This window comes from Paramisgurnus dabryanus, chromosome 5 (genome assembly GCF_030506205.2).
Source record: "Paramisgurnus dabryanus chromosome 5, PD_genome_1.1, whole genome shotgun sequence".
In the NCBI taxonomy this organism is placed as follows: domain Eukaryota; kingdom Metazoa; phylum Chordata; class Actinopteri; order Cypriniformes; family Cobitidae; genus Paramisgurnus; species Paramisgurnus dabryanus.
Genome location: NC_133341.1, coordinates 33,866,281 through 33,887,395, shown reverse-complemented (window position 1 = coordinate 33,887,395; position 21,115 = coordinate 33,866,281). Strand labels below are relative to the sequence as shown.

Genomic DNA, 21,115 nt, shown 5'->3' with positions numbered 1-21,115 from the left:
TTTTACAGCTTAATATCTCTTTTTTCAAAACATTTAAAATAATTCTGCAGAATTCCTCAGGTTTCTCCAAAAAAAATTCAGCAAAAAAGTAATAAAAGTATTCTGTTTCTTTAAACTGCATACACATTGTATTGTATTCAAATAAAGAGAAATATTTAAATATATTCACCAAATCTAATGGTGACTTTTGTAGAGTTTTGATGTTTGTTTGTGAATTCCAGGAGGGTGGAAGTCTGCAGATTTTGGGTTTGGTTCGCTCTGATGAAGGTTTCTATCAGTGTATCGCTGAGAATGAAGCTGGAAACAGTCAGGCCATGGCTCAACTCATCATCCTACAGCCTGGTAAGAGTTAAATACACGTGTGTGTCTGCTTTAAACCAATCACACTCATACAAACTGACCTCAGACCAGTCTCTAATGTATAGCTCCTGATCACAACTGTATTTACAGCCAAATAACAAACTGGTCTCAGATCAGCAATCAGGGCCAAATATTGCACACATTGCCATCATTTAACCGCACGCTTTCAGCATGGCTGACCATCTGCACGCATGAGCATGCACGACTGCAGAGAATCACAGGACTGCTGCAGCTCACTGCGTGTGTGTGTGCGCGCGCGTGCGTGCGTGTGTGTGCGTGTGTGTTGGTTTTGAGCACCAATCTGTCAGCAGTTAATGAAACTCATTCTTAAACCCATCTGCTTCTTCCAGCGAGATGAAAGTTTCTCACAGAAATGTAAGAAAATTAAAAATACCTGCATCACGCTGACATGTCAATCAAATATCTATTAGCATCAGTTTGACACAGAGGAAGATTTTAATTAAAGCAGAAGTTTAGGAGGTGCAGGACTCGGTGGAGTTTGTGTGTTGGTTTTAATCACAGCTCACACAATGAGCCACAAATCCCAAGAGTCAATGCCACAGATGGCGTCTCAGAGACACCGAGACCGATTCATCACCCGGCAACCAGACGTTGTTTCCGAGGCATTTCCATGGCGAAATATGTACCGCCGCCTAGGGGTCGGACAGAACAGATGCGGCGAGACTTTAGAAGTTTACTGAGGGCTTTATAAGAAACGCTGTGACTTCTAGCATGCGTCTGTCTCTCATTACAAGAGCGTCACTGCTGTCAGTGCTCAACAAAAGCAGAATAAAGTTAAAGATCTCTGAGTCTATTAAAGTGACTGATGAACAATAACACCTCGCACCGTGTGCTCTCGTCATGCTGTGTTAACTTCATCCATCCTTTAATAATAACCTGAGAAATATAAGAGAACATGAAGCTGTTGTGAGTGAAAATCTCTCTTCACATCTCAGCCTCACAAACATCTCATGTGTATTACAGTGAAGTCTACAGATCAGATTATCATATAAACCAGACCAGCAGTGCAGTCACAGATTCAGCTGAGCTCAGCATCTGCACATTTACATTCATATTCTTTCTAAATGTGGGCGGAGCAGATGTGATGTCATTTTATTGTACAATTGCCACATTTATACGGTAACGTGCACACCAAGGCGTTTACATAAGCAGCCGGCGTATGTTTTCAATTGTTTCCAACGGAAGCACGGTGCTTTTCAAAAAACGCCTTCAGCTTCAGGTGAAACGCTCAAGCTTGTCATTGTCACTTTTTTTACGCAGCCGTCCAATCACATTGGAGGAGGGGCGGGACAAATATCACAACTATTGATGAGCTGAGTGTTTCACCTAAAGTTTAAAATTTTTTTTAACTCTCAGCGCTGAGTGGCAAAAAACCTCAGAGGGCCGGTGCTCAGCCAGTCCTTCCAGAAAAAAGTGTTCTTTGTGATTGTTGTAGGCAAAAATCCTTGAAATTGTGTCATGTTTTCTTAAAAATGCAATGGAATATGCAGGATATTTATGCAATTTTATGCTATGAAAATGCGGGAACTTGCAAAAATTGCAGGAAACTTGCAAAAATTGTTTGCAGCTTTTCAAGCATTTCAATAATGTTCACGTCACATCATCATGTCACTTCATAACATTCCCATAGCAACAGGGGACATTGTGTGAAGTAAATGCAAAATCTTTCAACTTTCTGCAAAGATATATGTGATTTTTGCTACGAAAATGCAGGGATTATGAAATTATGCAAGCCCTGCATATTTTGCGCACAGAAATCTGAAATTTATGGTAGGGTTAGGGTTGTTATTTGAAAAAATTCGGACTTTGGCCGATTATGCGTTGAATCATGCGATTGCATAACTGTGTTTTTCTGGAGGGATTGCTCAGCGCACAAAAACCCGCCAGCTGCTGGCATTTTTTGAAAAGTGTGGCGCTTCTGGCGTAAATGCTTTGGTGTACGTGCCCCATACTGTAGTGTGTGTGTCTCAGCTTTAACTCTTAGTATATATCAGGGTTTAATATCTGTGTATATATTTAATATCTGGATTAGGGCTGTGCAAAGGGCTGCTTTCAGATGGAGCGGCATTTACTACACAGAGCATTAATTCACTGAAAGCTAGGCCAAATTGCGTTCATAATCGAGGAAAATCGACTCAGATAATCAATGCAATTTTGTCTAGCTTCTCTGTGAACTACAGCTATTTTTTGTAGGCTTAACATCTCACAGTCATGGGTTCAATGATAAATTCATTTAAATTGATTAATTTAGCAGATCCTTTCACCCAAAGTGAATTACAGTTAGGAAAAGAAATGAAGCTAAAGGTGAGCAACATTAAAGAGGAGAGTGTGTTTTAATAATGATGATATTTTAGAAGTGTTAAACATCAGAAAGGTTAAAGGTTAAATGTTTTCCCCTGATTCTTTTTCTCTCTCTCTCCCAATTTTGTTCAATTTAAGTGTGCTTTATTGGCAAGACAACAACTGTACATTTGCAGCATGGCTGTAAATAAAATAACAAAGTTTAATAATAGAAAAAAAACATTAAGCATTAATTACATTAACTATCTTCTACATATAATGGAGACATTAAGTCAGATCAGATTGGTTTTCTCTTATATTATTTCTCTTATATTTCTCTCTCTCTCTCTCTCTCTCTCTCTCTCTCTCTCTCTCTCTCTCTCTGCAGTAATTGTATTTTTCAATAATTCATGTGCAGTAATAGAAAATATGCTATAGGTTATTTGTATTTAAAGAGGGTTGAGTGCAGATGGAAAAGTGATTCAGGCATTGTGGGCATAGTTTTTTTGTTGAAATGTCTCATTTGCACATTTATTGTTATTGTGTGTTTTCATGCAGCAATAAAACAACAAGCTACTCCGGTTTAATAACATACATATTTATTTTTTGTTTTTTGTACAAACACACTTTGTATGTGTATGTGTGTGTATTTAATATGAAATAATCGATTGCAAATTTAACATTTGACCTGTATGTGGCGCTGTCCCAAACTCACAGATAAACATGAAGAGACACAACAACATTACACTGGATGCAGTTACAGCTCTACTTCCATTGTTTTCTTTTCTTTGAATGTCCTGAACTTTAACATTTGTCACATTATGGCAGTAAAATGCATTACGAGATGTCAATTCATATATACTTATTTAAATAGTAAAACAACAGACATAACCCTGATAAAAACACACAGACACACAACATGGGTCTCTTTAGCAGATAAAGTAGTAATAAAACAACATCTATTCTCATAACAGCCCTTTAGCTGTGAGTACTAAAGCGTTTATGGGTCAGTAAAGATTCCTCGATGTTTTTATGTTGTGTGCTGTACAGAAATCCATAATAGTCTCATGAGAACATCACACAACTGTGTTCATGTAGACCAATGTGATGCTAAATATTTCTTCTTTGATAGTTTAAAATGTTCAATCAACTAGAAGATAGATAGACACTGAGGCCTTTTAAACATTATTTGTTCATTTCTGGCTGGTTTGGGGATTTGTTAATTTTTTTAATGTGATCATTGATCAGCTCACACACAGTTTATAAGCTTTAGATATTTCATCTGTATGAAGATCTACTGTACAGCATATACATGCAGCTGATGAGGTGCTGGTGATCTACTAACACCTGATGAGCTTGACTTCAGCACCACAGACATCACAGCTAAAAAAAGAACAGGAGGACAAAAAATGAAATTTTAAAACGTCTGATATTGTGTGAATTCTCTTTTATTTCCTCCTTCAAATAAAAAATAACATGACTTGACAAACAATATTAAATAATTGCCCAAATACAGTAATATCACATGCACAAACATTAGGAAATCACATTGAGTGAATCATTTAAATAATCTCCACCTATAAATGTTGCGTCTGAAAGGGAAACTCCTAGAAATCAATAAGATCAGTCACCAAAATAACTAAACCACACCTTTACAGTGCTAATTATCCACTGCGCATTTTCAGTAAATCACAACATTCGTTATTTAACAACAAAATGATGATTTGCATAAATCTGGCACTTAGTCTTAAGACCGCTGGTGTTTCAATGTTACACCATCAATACTTTAACCTGCTGTTGTTTGTGTATTTGTGTAGATATCTGTATAGTTTCTGTTTTTCATCTAAATTGATTCGACTGATGTGTCAGACGCATGTAGATGAGATGGCTGTGAATTATTCATTACTGATAGAAACCATCAGCTTTGTGTCGTCCACTGTAGATCTGCAGAGATTGATGTTTATCTGCTGTCTGGATTGAGTTAAACAGCTCTTTAACTCTTTTGCATTATTTTTAGACTGTGACTTTAATATGAAACAGAAAAACATCATCACCCTCTCATTTAGTAAAACATTGAATTATTCATTCTCTTAAGAAAAGGTTGCATTTATATGTGATATGAGAATGAATATTAGTGGATTTATTAAAGTGGTTAAAGTTTTATCTGAATTGGATTTTAACTGAATGTAGTTTACAGTAATGTAATAAATATAAATCCATCTGTGATGACACACTGTAATAAAAGCAACAGATCCCTATGAAGCCTATTATGCTACACACGATCATTTTGATTGTTTTCCTCAACGTGCTATGATGATACGCCTCGTCCAATTAGATTTGAGCTTTAAATCACGAGCGCAGAGCTGCTGTTGTTACACAGAATGGCGACACAGGGAAGTTCAAACACAGAAGACTGCAGTAAACACAAATATATAACATACTGGATATATAAATATAGATTTCTTCTCTTTATTATTTCTATATTATTCTTATTTCATTATTTTGGGTGCTATTGTACACGCTAATGTAACATATGTATTAATATTAATCAGTGCTAATGCTTAATTTAATTCTTCTATGTACTTATACTGCACATTGTGTTAATTTTTTTCTTTCACTTAAAACATTAAACACATTAAACTTATAATATCACACAGGTCAACTTTTTTTGCTTGAATACTTTATAAACATAACAGCACACACAGAGCTCATTTAGGTACATTAATGTAGATCTGTATGTAGGGTGATCAGAAGAAAATTCTGAAAAATTCGGGACAGTCCCGAAATCGTAGCTGCTGTCCCAAATCCCGAATCCTGCTCTAATTTTCCCAAAAATTATACTGAAGCTGGGGCTGGACAGACCAAAGCTTTTACGCCTGCGGTCGGCGCATGTTTCAATTGATTCCAATGGAAACTCAGCGTTTTTCAAATAAGCTAGCAGGTTTTTTTCCGTGCTGAAACCCAGCGCTCGTTGTTCAAAAATATTAAACTTTGAATGAAAAGCTTCGCTCGTCAATGTCAGTTCTCATAGGGCCGTCCAATTACACTGGAGGAGGGGCGGGACATTACCATAGCAACCAACCGGCTCACAGCTGAAGTATCACAGCTACCAAAGCGCTCGGCTGAAAAACAGCTGGCATTCAGCGTCCTCAAGGCTTTTTCTAACCCTAGCCGCGTTTAAAAGTTTTGGTGTGTCCAGCCCCTTAATCTCAATCCCACTCTAATTGTCCCGAAAATTATACTGAAGCAAAATCTTGAGTAGTTATTGTATGATAAAACATAAGCCAGGAGGTTAAGTCATCCTGCAGCCAGCCCCCGCCGGCTGCTCATTGGCTGCACATCTTGTTTGTTTTATATATAAAACCTCCGCGAAATATGCTGATGTTGTATTGTTGTATTGTCTATTAATTTATCTAATTCATCTATATGCACAAAGACAATAGGACCTTTTTGTCGCTGTTTTGTTTTATAGAGTAGATTAAGAGAGCGAAAGTTGCAGCAGCCGCGAGGAAAGTTGAAAGTGCTGGCAGTGACAGTGGCAAGGCACTGTGTTAAAAATCTATAAGTATTATATAAATGTATGTACTTATATTAATAAAAATATGATTGGTTCAGTAAACTTCAGTTTATAATTCATCATCTTTTATTATTAAGTAAAATAAAGAAAACTATGAAGTATAAAATAGTTGTATACATATTATATCAATTTATTTATGCATATGTACTTATAATTATATGATTGGTTTTGTTTGAAATTCATTATCTTTTATTATTAAATAAAATAAATAAATGAAACTATTATTGGATGACCCCCCCAACCCCCCCGTCCTGCTGACCCCCGTCCCGAATTTCAACCAATCTCATCTGGTCACCCTATCTGTATGTAACTTATCACTTCAATGTGCCAGAAACACTGCAGCCTTAAAACTCAGACCATTTTATATTTCAAATATAAAAACATGACTATATCTGAACTGTCTTTAAACACGACTGCATTTAAATTCACCTCTTCTTTTAATAAAACAACAACAAACTCATCTGTACTGCTCATACAGCTAGTAGAGAAATACATTTGTATTGTTTTTTTTCTCACTTCTTGACAGTTTGTGTACCAACCATAGGTGGCAAATAGTGAGTGGCACTACATGATAGGCAGGTGCAAGTGCATTTTCGGTAACCTATTGGTAACTGTTTTGATAAAGCTTGTTGGTGCATCCCTTAATCACGTCACACCAAGTATAAAACCCCTTAAGTCTGATTCAGGCCTTTATTCATTGGGATTTGTCTTCAGAGACATCAAACCACATCGCAGTGACTGGAGGTGATGGATTAAAGGCCAATATCATTATGAATGTGAAACATTAATGTCTGATGAACTGCATGTCATCCACAGATGCTTTAACTGCTGTGATTGTTTTAGAAGGAAATGAAAAATAATGTCTTATTGTCCACCATAATCAAATAGCCCGGGGTGTGACAAGCCAAAGATTGCATTTCAAGGAAAGTTTTTTTTTTCCTGCTAACCCATACATAAAAACACAAAATGCAGAGGTAGGGGTCATAGAAAAGCTTTTCTAAAGCGTGCTATCAAAGTCATTTAATATTCATAACTATTAGATTTTCTTTAACAAAATGAGTCTGCTTTTGGTTATTCGCGGTTTACTCGTGCGAAACACGGCGTTTATCTTGCATTCATTGTGACAGGTGGAAGGTCTTTATGGCAGTAAGATGGAAATAAGCTTTTGTCCGTGAGCAGAATAAAACCTTTGTCATGAGATATCTGTGAGAAAAACACATGACATTGACATGTGGTCCGTCTACCTACAGCACTTCTCTCATAACATCATCTCCTAAATGATTATGACTGTGTAAATTATGCTTGAAGATATTACACACTGCTGGTATGGGTTTAAAACACAAAGCCTGGGGATTTGTATAGAAACGGAGAAATCTGTCTTTGTTTCAGTGGGTGAATGCAGAGATGCTGTGTTTCAGACAGACTGAGATGTTGTTATAAAAAAAGTTTTGAGATCAGCAACTTTTCCTGACAGCACCTGAACTGAAATGCTGTCGGTGGAGAAAAGTAGATTTTTTTTTCAATGACAGAAATATATTTATAGCAAGCTTTTGTTGCTTATAATGTTGGTGAAGATTATCTGTTAACCAGATGATGGTAGATCTAGTTGAGTGATCAAGATATTTCTCTACTCATCCAACACTTATTATAATATTAAAAATCTCTCTCTATATGAATTATGAAGCAGATATTGTCCGTCCAGACACACACACACACAACAGTATACATGCTCCATAAAAAGCGAGTATAAAGAGACGGCTGTGAGGTGTGTAGAGGTTCCCACTCATCATCAGTGATGTGATCTATGATATCTGTCTTCCTGATGGTTTTTTGTTATCTAGAGGCTAAGATACTCTTTGCTTTGAAATAGAAAAGCATTTGATTGGTGTCCAGAAACACGCTCCTGTAGATTGATCTAGCACCTCTCTAATGACCTTTCTCTATTATAAATGGATTCTTCTGGCCTGTGATATCTCACACAGATGAACCCTCAGGTCTGCGGTTGGACTCGTGAAACACACTAGTGTGAAAATTTCATCCTAATGTTTCTGTGTTGACCGCAAGTATCCATCAGAGAAACCGAGGACAGGTGCTTTAGATCTGTGAGACAGAAGAGCAGAAATTCAGCACGTCTTTGATAAAACACACTGTGAATTCACTTCTGTAAGATGATTTACGTCCAGAATGAAAATGGAAAAGAGAAGAAAAGCGTAGATATTAAAAAAATCGAGTTTACCTCACAAAACATCACCATTTACTCAACTTTATGTTGTTCCAAACCCAATATTAGGACGTTTTCTCTCTCCTGTGAAAATTAAAAATCATAATGGCGTTGTTTTTAATGTAACAACATACAACAAGTTTTTTAGTTCTTTCAAATCTGTATTCCATCTAATCTAAATATGACCATAACTCAATGAATGAATTTGCGCGGTTTCTCAATGAATGAATTACGGTGAAATCCCGACATATCCCAAAACCAGGGGGCGCTCTCATGCAGAAACACCCTTTGTGCCACAGAAGAAGTAGCATTACAAACACTATTCCAGGAAATGTCTAAGGGATATTTATATGGCTGTTCTTCAAATTGTTTCAGGTATTTTCATGATAATAAAGAATATTTTGAATGATTTTGTTTAACGAGTGTTACTTTTTTAAATGCACATTATAAACGACTCCGACTCATAATGATTTTAGATTGATAAGGACTTCCTACTTACCAAATGATGTAGTACACGCACAAGCTGTGCATGAAACACAGAATCACAGCCTTGCGATTCAGAATCGATTTCAGACAGGCATTTTTAATGGGACACAAGATTAATCGTTACAGGCGTAACCATAAAGGTTTCTATTCAGATATTTCTGTGATTTGGGAACATGAGCACAATTCCCAACAAACATTCATCCTCCTTATAATAAAAACTTGTTTTATATGTGTTTAATTTTAAAAGAGCTGTACACGTAAAATATCTAGGTTCTTTTTGACCCATAATGGGTAAACATTGGACAAAACACAACGCTGGGATAAAAATCACTCAATGTTGGGTTGTTGTTATGCGACCATGGGATATAATAAACCAACAGTTGGGTTAAAACCACCCAGCATTGAATCAATTTTACCCCAGTGGTGTGTTCTGTCCAATGTTTACTCATTATGGGTGAAAAATAACCCAGACATGTTTAGAGTGTTGGTGACTTGTATGAGAGAAATGAATCGAGGGAACCAGTGCCCACCTAACTTTTGTGTTGGTCTAAGAGATTAAAGTACAAGCACCTTTTCAACCAGCTTACTTTTTATAGCAGTGCTTACAGTTTCAGTGCCAGAATGTTGTGTTGAGTGTAATGAGGACAGAAATGAGTTTGTGTAGTGATGTTTTGTCATCTCTCTTGTTTTATTGTATCAGTGCTGAGATGTGAATCACTTCACTCAGATATAACATTGAAAATGAATGAGATGCTGAAAAATCATTCACTAGAATTTGCTGCAGGTTTGTTTTCATTGTTGATGTTGAGTTTGAGTCATGTTGAGTGAAGGGTTTAGATGAGTATATTTACTGATATAGTTTGTGTATGTGGTTACATGAGCGCTGGTGCTTATCTGATGTGATTGTGAGGAAACATCAGCAGCAGCAGCAGCAGCAGCAGGTGACAGAATGATTGCTGTTCCTGATTATCCACACTCATATTTCCTCTCAATCTGAATGATTTTCAGTGGTTTGATGGGATGTGATTCAAATCCTCATGACGCACATGCTCCTCTATTGTCCAGACTTACAGATGGACTCAGATGACTCTGAACATGTGACTTTGTGTTACCTTAAAGGTCACGTGTAATGATACACAAACACCATTAACTGTATGAAAGTGCTGTATCTCTCTGATAGACAGTGGCAACCGGTGCCTCCTCGAGAAAAAACTAAATATGTGCTCACTCAGGGTTTAATCTGTGTTGCTCGTAATGTCAAAATATGTGTTCGGTGTGTCATGTGAACATATGTGTGTTACGCATCATGTCAATAAACTGCACCCGCGTGGAAAGGGTTTATGATAAAAGAGACGCTCATGCTTTGCAAGACACTAAACTCTGATTACACATGAGATTAAGAAAACGTGAGCATCTCTTTTATCATAAACCCTTGATAATGCATGTATTTTTACATGACACACGATGCACATACGTACACATGATGCACCAAACACAAATTTTTACATGATGATTCACAACCATGATGATGTTTCGACGAGTTTCACATTCGTGCCTCCCCAAAAGAAGTCACGAGCTGCCTCTGCTGATAGATCACACATTTAATTTATAGTGGAGCAGCTCAAATAACCTGTGTGTGCGCGTGTGTGTGTGTGTGTGTGTGTGTGTGTGTACGTACTTGTGTATGCGTGTTTGTGTGTGTGTGTGTGTGTGTGTGTGTGTGTGTGTGTGTGTGTGTATGTGTACGCATGCTTTAATTGTGGGTCATATTGTTTTTGTTTATGTTCATAACAGATAAAGGCTGATCAATAGTTCTGATGGTAACACTGATAGCCACAGATAAATTAGCATGAAGAAGTTTCCTTAAATTATAAAACATCCAAAAATGGACTTTACTCACTGGTTTATTAAAACTGAATAATATAAACTATTCTGTACATAAAAAAATTGCTATACTTTTATATTTGGCATTAGCATTATATAAGCATACTTCTATCATAATATTACTATAATAATAAATGACAAGAGTTGATCAATATTTATATCTGGGCTTTGAATTTTCTAAGGAATAATTGCCGACAGGCCATTGAATTGAACAAAATAATGCACACCCATGGTGGTAATGCAGGTGGGTCTCAACCAATCAGAATAAAGCATTCAAAAAAGCATTTTATATCCTGTAAAAGTGAAATTATATGTGTATGTGTTTAAAGATGTATATATCTGATTTATTGAGTTTATAGCAGTAGTTTATTTAAAGACATAGATTTACATTGATGCAGTATTTCAGTGAAAATTTTTCTCTCACTTGGTTTGCTTTCATCTCATTTTGACTCATCTTTGTTCAGAAGGGTCACATTGTGTGTAATCATCATGATGTGTGTGTGTGTGATAATTATAGCATGCGTCTTCATGCACCAGCGCATTGCTGACCGCCCATCGCATTTCTGCTGGCTGTAGATTACTGCTGATCTATGATGCTGTGTGATGGATCTTATCGCTCTTTTTCTTTTCTTCCTGATGTCTTCTGTTTGTTTTTTCTTTCCTGATCTTCTCATTCCATCCGTCATACTCTTCTCGTTCTGTTGTTTTTACCCCGACCCTCCCGACACCATTTACCTCCCTCTCTCCCATCCTGAACCCCTCCTCCCCCCGTTTAATGCTACAGAGGCCACGCCCACTGTGGCATCACCGCCCCTCCAGCCGTCTCAGCCCCCGTTGCCCCGCACTTCCTCTTTGACTTACTCCTCTCCTCCCCCACCAGTTACCCCGAGCTCAAGCGCCCTCCCATCCGCTCCCCATGACGTGGTCCCTATCCTAGTGTCCGGCCGTTTCGTTCGGCTGGGGTGGCGGCCCCCGGAGGATCCGCGAGGGACCATCCTGACGTACGGGGTCTTCTTCTCTGAGGAGGGAATCGACAGGTGCGTTTCTATGCGCTGAGATCCAGACTGGAGATGCGCTGGTGTAAACGTGATCTCACGTGAATCTGAAACAGATCAAAAATCAATCAAACAGATTGTTAGCAGCTCTTAATTGAAGACCAAAATCCAAAATGTTTTACTTTTGTAATGTGATTTTTTTTATTTTTCTTCTGATGTAACCATTAAATTAATATTCACCAATGACGTCTCATATTAGACATATTCATGTATAATGTTTCATCAGATTTAAGCTGACTGTGTGGAGCAGTATGATGAAGTGATGATGTTTTTGTCTGTGTGTTTTAGGGAGCGCTCCATTAATGTGACTGAAGCAGAGAGTTTGCAGTTGACGGTGAATAATCTGAAACCAGAGGCCACGTATTCATTCAGAGTCGTTGCCTACAATGAGCACGGACCTGGAGAAAGTTCAGAGGTCATCAGACTGTCAACACAAGCTGAACGTAAGAACGCAACACACAGTAGCCATGTTTCTGTCACACTGATTTTATGCACATTTTGAAGTATCGCATAAGAAACGAGTGATGGAAACGCTAAATCTCAAATAAAAATCCCTTTATTTGCAAAACCGTTTTTTACGCTCACTTGAGGCCGTTTTTGAATTCTGCATTTAGGAGTAAATGTGAGTAATGGGAGATGAAGAATGCATTTGCTGGATAAATTCTGAGGTAGTGAACATTAAACCCACGTGTCTGATCATCTTTCTGTATCAGCTGATGTTTTCTTCATCATATATGGAGCTCGACGGCATCTCAGTGCCCTTGCTGTTAGTGCCTGCATCAAAAACTAATTGATAATTACAAGCTGCACTGCTAGTAAATTTATTATTACCCAATCGTTACTAAATGCAGTCCTGCTCCATTTTCCAAGTGGGCCTTTTTCTATTTACTGTTGGTTACTAGATTACCAATACCACTGTCATGCTCTTGAACAACTTGATGGAAATTCACCTAATTCACATTTGTTTGTTTTTCTTTTTTTGCAAAATCACAGTTGTCATGAAATAATGTTTACAGTCTGGAACAAAAATTTTTTTTGGTCTATTTAGCATAGACCAAAAAAAATTTTTGTTCCAGACTGTAAACATTATTTTCTGCTGTAAAGTTGGGCATTTTAACATGGAGATCTATGGGAATTGACTCCCTTTTGGTGCCTTTAGTGGCCAGTCGATGAATTACAGTTTACGTCACTTCTGTATCGGCTTCATTAGAGAGATCGAAAGGTTGCCCCTCAATGGAAACTTAACTAATGTTTCACAGTATAATATCAACTGTAAAGTCTTAGATGATGTGAAGCTTGTGTTACTGTCTGTAGTGTTGTACAGTAAATGAAACGTTCGCTCATAAGTGATTTCTGTAGACAGAATTGAACATCAATCATGTGCTGTGCAAACAAACTCATTTTCAAACTATTTCTGTTGTACACATTATGTAAAGCTGCTTAACTAAATATGACATCTTGTCACAGAGAATATTCTAATAAACATAAACATGCACACAAATATTGGGTTTACATTTACGTTATATTGAACGTTATTAATTATTATGATTTAATTTTACATTTATATGTCAGTTGTGTATAAACACATATGGTGTATTATTAATATGCCGTCCTGATAGACAGGTAGGTTTCGGAAGAAAAATGGTTTCGTAAATGTCATCTAAGCTTGTGTAGATGTACGAGAAGCCTCAGAAATACTTCAGTTTCTGGCATACAAAGATGCGACGGTGAGCTTTTCTTTCATCCGAGGTGCTGAGATGAACTCATAGGCCGCTATCTCTTTAACCTTTATAATGACGATTCACTGAAGAGTTTTAACAGTCTGACCTTTTCCAGCAACTCTCAGACTTCAGTCTTCATACAAACCCTTGTCCTGTTCTGAATTATGTATCACATTTTAAATTTAGATTTCATTTGCATATTGACTTATTTCCTGTTCTCTCGCCCGGCAGATGTGTGCACAGCAGATTTCTTTGCCTGGAAGGCAGATCTGAGTGCTGGTTTTACATGTGTAATCTGTAATTATTATTATCCTTTACATTCAGATGATATATTAGTATTTATAGAAAACATCCCGCAGAAGCTTCACGTGCAGGAGCAGTGAAATGATCTGATCTTTATCGTTATTATTTATTGGAATAGTGTGTGATCTCTAACAGATTATTACGGGTTGTAGTGTATTACGAAGTCACACGTTTAAAATGTCTTCAGTGATTAATATTAAAACATTTAAATAAAGCTTCAGTGGCGATTAAAAGATGAACTGAATGGCTTAAAATCAAACCTGTGTGTGTGTTTAGTGCTGGTTCCTGGTTTAGTGGAGAACCTGCTGGCAGAAGCATCATCACCCACATCTATCCAAGCCTCTTGGGATCCACCGGCTCATGCTAACAGCCCCATCCAAAGCTATAGGCTGCTCTGGACTGAGACGTCAACTGGTAAAGAGCAGGTCAGTGTTTTCCTAAGGCTATGTGCTTTTCCTAAGCTGATCGATTGAGGAATCCCATGGCCACAGGTTTCATTCCTAACGCTAACTCTGAGCGTTCAGATCTGAGAACTGAGAGAGCAATACAGCACAGCACAGTCTGCTGTGGGATCACATACTGTCAGGATTTAAAGAAACTATTGTGTTAAACTCACATCTCCACTGTATGAGTAACTAAATATTGAAAGAGAAATACAAAGCAGATCTTGAGCTATATTAATGTTTGATGTTACATTCACATTGTTTCCTGAATAATGACAAGAAAGCTTTTAGACATCAGATTTCAAAGCACATGTTCAGTAACTCACAGTAGTGTAATGGTTGTATTCTGGAATAAAGCCCACTGATGCAATTTTCCCTAACCTGTAGATAATGTTAACACAGAAAAAAAAAAAAAAGCAGTTTCACATTGATTAAATAAACATAAACGTTCATGCTTTTAGATTTTTTGAGACACAGTAAGATATGCTAAGCAGTAAGACAATGTTAGAGATGCAGATGTAAGATGGTTTGAGATGCAGTGAGATGGTGTGAGACACTGTGAGATGGTGTGAGACAGTGTGATGTTTTGAGATGCAGTGAAATGGTGTAAGACACTGTGAGATGATGTGAGAGAGTGTGGAGATGCAGTGAAATGGTGTGAGACACTGCGAGATGGTGTGAGACAGTGAGATGATGTGAGACAGTGTGAGATGGTGTGAGACAGTGAGATGATGTGAGATGGTGTGAGACAGTGAGATGATGTGAGATGGTGTGAGACAGTGTGAGATGGTGTGAGAGAGTGAGATGATGTGAGAGAGTGTGGAGATGCAGTGAAATGGTGTGAGACACTGCGATGGTTTGAGATGCAGTGAAATGGTGTGAGACACTGTGAGATGATGTGAGAGAGTGTGAGATGCAGTGAGACTGTGTGAGACAGTTTGAGATGTGTTTGAGATGCAGTGGGGTGGGGTGAGACAGTGAGATGCAGTGAGACAGTGAGATGCAGTGAGACACAGTGGGGTGGGGTGAGACAGTGAGATGGTGAGAGATGCAGTGGGGTGGGGTGAGACAGTGAGATGCAGTGAGATGTGTGAGACAGTGAGATGGTGAGAGATACAGTGGGATGAAGTAGCTGCTCTGTTGATTTGCTTAAACTCAAGTAGTTAAGATAACCAAACAACACATTTATATAGCAGTGATTCCCAGTAGGAGAAATGTCAGATCTGAGCGTTGTGAAAGATTGTTTTCATACTGCAGTGTAATTATGGTAAACACTCTTCTGCATTAAAGAGATGAACGTGTGCTGTGAGAGAACGTTTGAGGTCACGCTGGGATTTAAAAGCTGCTTTCAGTTGTTTGTTTCTTTGCCTCCTGTTGCTACAATGATTTGATTTCTCTCTGTTAGAATGTGGAAGTTGTTGGTCAGAGCTACAAAATGGAGGGTCTGAAGAAGTTCACCGAATATTCTTTACGAGTTCTGGCAGTAAACCGTCATGGACCAGGAATCTCCAATGAAGACATTCTTATCACGACACTCTCTGATGGTAAGATTAGTCATCATAACGTCTAATATCTGACGCTTAAAGATTTCCTTACAGACTCACAGTCCATATAAATCAATCAGTCCATCATCTGAATATTCACAACACCTCAGTGCTCTATTTATGGACATCTGTTAGTGTTGGACAATAGCTCATATACACATAAACAGACAGATTAGGTAAGAATGATCTCAAAACAAATTCTCAATAGAAAAAGTAACACACACACAGCACATGGGATTCGAACCCACAACCTCAGGGCCTTGAAGCGCGTGCTTTTTTAGGTTTTGCTTCTCAGTTGACGTAGTTTATCCCCGATGCTGAGGAGAGCTTTCAATGCTGCAAGTGTTGACCGCGGAGCAGAAATAACACAAATACAACGTATATGAGTATCAGATAGAATGAAGTCAAGAAGAACATTTTGTAGAGTAACGCACAACACTGTCAAATTACTTTAATATGACAAAGAAACGATGTTGAACAGGTATTTCTCAAAACATTGCTAGAAATCACAAACATCTATTCAGTCATTTCTTTGTGGTTTGGTCCAAAGATTATACGAGCAAAGCCTGACATAAAATAGACTAAATAAAATTCGTAAATAAAAGTATTCAGAAGTGTTTTTATAAAACTGTTATAGTTTAAGGACACTAGGTGGTGCTGTGACCAGAAAAATCTGTTAACACCATCATCATTTCCTGGTAAAAAGTTGAATAGATACTAGTAAAAATTAAAAAAAATTCAGTTCCCGTAACCTGTAGGTGGCGCTGTCATCAAATTTGGCTTGGACTGTGGGTTCGCGGTGCCGATAAAGGGTAAAAACGTTCGTTGCATTAAAAGAATGGCTGAGATACGGCCTCTGTTCAAATTTTTGGTCAACATCGATAAATATAAGTTACATTTCAAAACTCTGTTCAGTCATTTCTGTGCATCTCACACCAAAGATCGTCTTCGCCAAATTGCATAAATTGAACAAAAAATTAAAAACAAAACCTGAATACTGAGTACTTTTCAAAATGGCCGCTATTGTAATGGGAAACAATAGGTGCCTTTGGTGCCTGGCCCCTAATTAGTAGATTTAAACACACTTAAACCTTATTACACGCTCACTTCTGAAATGAACATAAAAACCCTTTAGACACTTTATAAGAGATGGTCCTCACTGCAGAACACAACATCCACAGGGTGAGGTTGGATCCAAATCTTTTTACTTTATATACTTTGTTTCTCCAGGTAATCCAGCATATTTGTGTTGTTGCAGCCTGCAGTTAGTTGCAACCCATGCTCGCCAACGTTTGCTCTTATCAATATAAGTATACGTTTGATTAATAACATAGTCAAAAAAGATTTATAATTTAATAAATAATGATCACGGTTAGGTGTAAGGGGAGGTAAGGGACACGTTTGGCAGAATCCCAACAGGGTGACATCACTCAAGGGATTTATTTGCGATAACAACCCGGTTGGCTGTACATTATCACACTTATTACATGGCTATACCAGTAATATAGTTAGACACAACTATCTTTTATTAGCACACTTGTAAGAAAAGTATAACCTGTTTCCTTATGGCTGTAAGCAAACGGAAATGGTAGCACAACAACAAGTGTATGATGTGTCTTATGATAAAACTGACGACCAATCAAAATGCAGCGGGGAAAGATCCAGCTCCACCCCTGGATCTGAATCCAACCCCCCAGCTGATTTTTACTCCTATTATAGCGTCAGCTTAAAGCTTTATAGATGTTAAAATTGCATTTTTTCATTTACATTCTGCTAACAATACAGTACTGAAATTTTAAAGATGAATACATTAAAAAATGAGATTGTAAAGGAGCGTCTGCTGGTCTCTTAATACAGCGCTTTATCACACTGTGCTTTTAATTGTTGTACGTGTAACTCTTTACAGGAAAAATAAGATACTGTAACACTACTAAACAGTGTAGTAAAGTTATTATCATCAGAAGTGTTAGTTAGTTACAGGAGTTGTCTTCTTTACATTATAATGTCCATAACTTGACAGAATATAGCAGTCAAGTGAATTATTTCTGGAAAGAGACTCATTCATTAGTAGATGTCTCGTTAAATTTTCTCCATCCAGGCGTCTCTGTTTCATCTGATGTGTAATTTAGTTTCACGCAGTGTCACTCATCTTTGATACGCTGACATTACACATTTAAAATCTGTTTCACACTTGAAGCTTCACTGCCTCTACATTGTGAATAAAAACAGACCAAATTCTGCACTGCTAATTTAATTAAACCAAAAGAACGTCTGAAGAGACTTCACCTCTCCAAATGAACAACACACACACGCACACACACGCACACACTTTATGTTTCTAGGCCAGCGTTATTATTGTGAGATATATCATCTAAATTGTGAACTGAAATGTGTTTAATGTTTCTTCTCGCTGTAGCCTCTTGAGAACCAAGATAAAACTTCTAGAATTTTGTTTTTTATCTTTCATAAATTCAGTATTGTGGTGGTAACAAACACATTGCATTGCATTATTCATTTTATTTTATAACACAAGAATTTAATGTTCTGAATTACATCCATTTTAATACAGTTTTCACATTTACTTTGTTTTTTACATTCACTTCTGTTTTCAATTTCATTTTCATCACAGTGTGCATTTAAAGGTTATGAGTTTTAAATGAGATATTAGATGATATTTGATGGAGTATTCTGACTCTTGGAGACATACTGTACAGGAACATGTTGCTCTTATTCACAAATCTTCTGTTGTGCATCTGGGGATTCTGCATCTACAAACATTTGGAAATGTCCAGGATTGCACCATTATTTCCTCATTCTCTCATCTGGGTGTGGCTTTCTTTTAATTATTTGGTAACACTTTACAATAAGGTTGTAGTTGTTAACATTAGTTCATGCACAATGACGTAACATGAACAATTGTATTAACATTAACAAAGATGAATAAATGCTGATAAACTATATTGCTCATTATTGGTTTATATTAGTTAATGCATTTAATAATGTTAGCAAATACAACTTTATTGTTAAGTGTTACAAATTATTTTATTCAAAAAAACTTCTATCAAATTACATGAAGTGAAATGAACATACAAACAAAGTCCTGGTGTCCACTACAATGGACATCAAATGAAAGTTGTGTTTCAAACGGGTCAGAATTATAAAACATTTCTGAAAAACTGCTAAACTTTAAGTCTAGACTCTCATGTTGAAAATTAACAATTGATGATTATCGTTATTTGAAAAAGAAAGTTTGTGTGCTCTGTACAAAAATATTCACACAAGTACTGTATTACTAGAAAGCCCAGCATGTCCTCTTGACAGGACACCAGGATTCAAATAGGTTGAATAAATTGTATAAGCTTGACTTAGAGGTTGGCTGTTTAACATCAGTCCATCGATCTGTGTGTTAGGATTATTGCTGTAATGCTTAAAGATTTCATCACCAATGTTCACCCGGCTGGACTCATTTAACTCATCTTCATCAATCCATCATCAGCGGTTCAGACAGGGAACAGTGCTGTCATCTGACTCCAGAAACTTCCAGAAGCTCTCAGATATGCTCCATGAAATATGGCCAACAGACAGTCTACACACTTCATTACTGAGAGAGAGAGAGAGAGAGAGAGAGGTTTGCTAAATGCCTTGGCGGATGGGTCTGGCACATTCTCATCTTCTCAGTGTTACTCCAGAGATTTCTGAATGTCTTTCATGCTCTGGTGATGTAGAAGTTTGATGGATTCACAACTTAAGGTTTAAGAGTCTGCAGCAGTAACTTTATACTCCACTGTAATCTCACCACAAACACAATCAATGATTATCAGTCTGTCCTGTAGTTTTCATCAAGTGAAGAAGTTAAATCCTTGAGATCATTTCAGATGGACAGGGAGAATAATCTGGCTGTAGATGTTTAGGTGAATGTCTGATGTGTTATGGATGGTCCAGTTTTTTATAATGAGAGACAGGAAACAAGGCGGTTTTGTTAACTTAACTCATCATTTTTGAACTTTTAAAGGCACAGGAGCTAAAACCAGCTGTGTCATTGCAAGATAATAATTTATAAGTGGATTTGGTACAGACGAGAGTTTTATAAAATGTGACATTGTGACCCATGAGGCCATTAAGAGAGAACAGAAGACAGAGTGAGAAAACCTCTTAACATGCTGCTCTATTCTCTCATTACATCACTTCAATCCCATCATGCTCTCTGCTCTTCTCCTTTATTCTCAGGATTTTCTCTCCATGCCAAACACCAGCTCAGTCTCTCTCTCTCTCTCTCTCTCTCTCTCTCTCTCTCTCTCTCTCTCTCTCTCTCTCTCTCTCTCTCTCTCTCTCTCTCTCTCTCTTTCATTGGCCGGACGTCTTGTTGCATTATCTTCAGTGTGGCTCTAAGAGGCTGCAGGAATTTATTGTGTGTCAGCTTACATTAGAGGATCTGCAGAATGTTTCAGATGAGCTTCACCCCACATTTCACTGCTTCATTAAGAGCCCTTGTGTCACACTAATTAAATTACTTACACACACATACACACACATACACACTCATACACACTCATACACATAGAAACATGCACACATACACGCTCATACATACACACATGCACTAATACACACACACACACACACACACACATAGAAACATGCACACATACACGCTCATACATACACACATGCACTAATACACACACACACACACACACACACATAGAAACATGCACACACACACACATGCACTCACTCATACACATAGACACACACACACACACACACACACACACACACACAAAAAAAAAAAAAAAAACACACACACACACACACACACACACACACATGCTCATACAGACAGACAGAGAGGTGAATCTTGAGAAGATCTGAACGATGTCTTTGATGATAAGACTCTCTCAATATAAGCTGCAGTGTTTTTCTCTGCTCTTGTGTGCACACTTCATTTGTGTTCTTCTTCATCAAAAACATTTGTTTTCTTAAAACATTTATCCATAAAAGCTTTATAAAAACAATGTGTTTAATGGTCTGACTTGTTGCTAAACTGATCTCTTGAACAAATGCCTCGTTGAAAATAACTAATGTTTTGGTTTCCTAGGTAATCTATGTGTTGTTGTTTTTTTGCTTGTTATATAAATAAACTAAGTTTATAGAACTTTGTTGTTATTTATAATTAGCGGAGTTTACCGGAAGTTACATACGACCACAACAGTCGTTGTT

At 37.4% G+C, this 21,115-nt stretch overlaps 1 protein-coding gene across 5 annotated transcripts in view; it reads left to right on the top strand.

Annotated features, from left to right (window-relative positions):
• Window positions 1–21,115, top strand: part of dcc (DCC netrin 1 receptor) — a 234,782-nt gene that overhangs the window by 149,491 nt on the left and 64,176 nt on the right. For 3 of the 5 annotated variants that reach the window (XM_065251235.2, XM_065251233.1, XM_065251232.1), the window contains 5 exons: window positions 222–342; window positions 11,614–11,866; window positions 12,173–12,327; window positions 14,185–14,333; window positions 15,757–15,895. In XM_065251235.2, coding sequence (XP_065107307.1) covers window positions 222–342; window positions 11,614–11,866; window positions 12,173–12,327; window positions 14,185–14,333; window positions 15,757–15,895 — 817 coding nt within the window. The remainder of the gene's footprint in view (window positions 1–221; window positions 343–11,613; window positions 11,867–12,172; window positions 12,328–14,184; window positions 14,334–15,756; window positions 15,896–21,115) is intronic. The other 2 variants (XM_065251236.1, XM_065251234.1) reach the window with 1 other exon arrangement.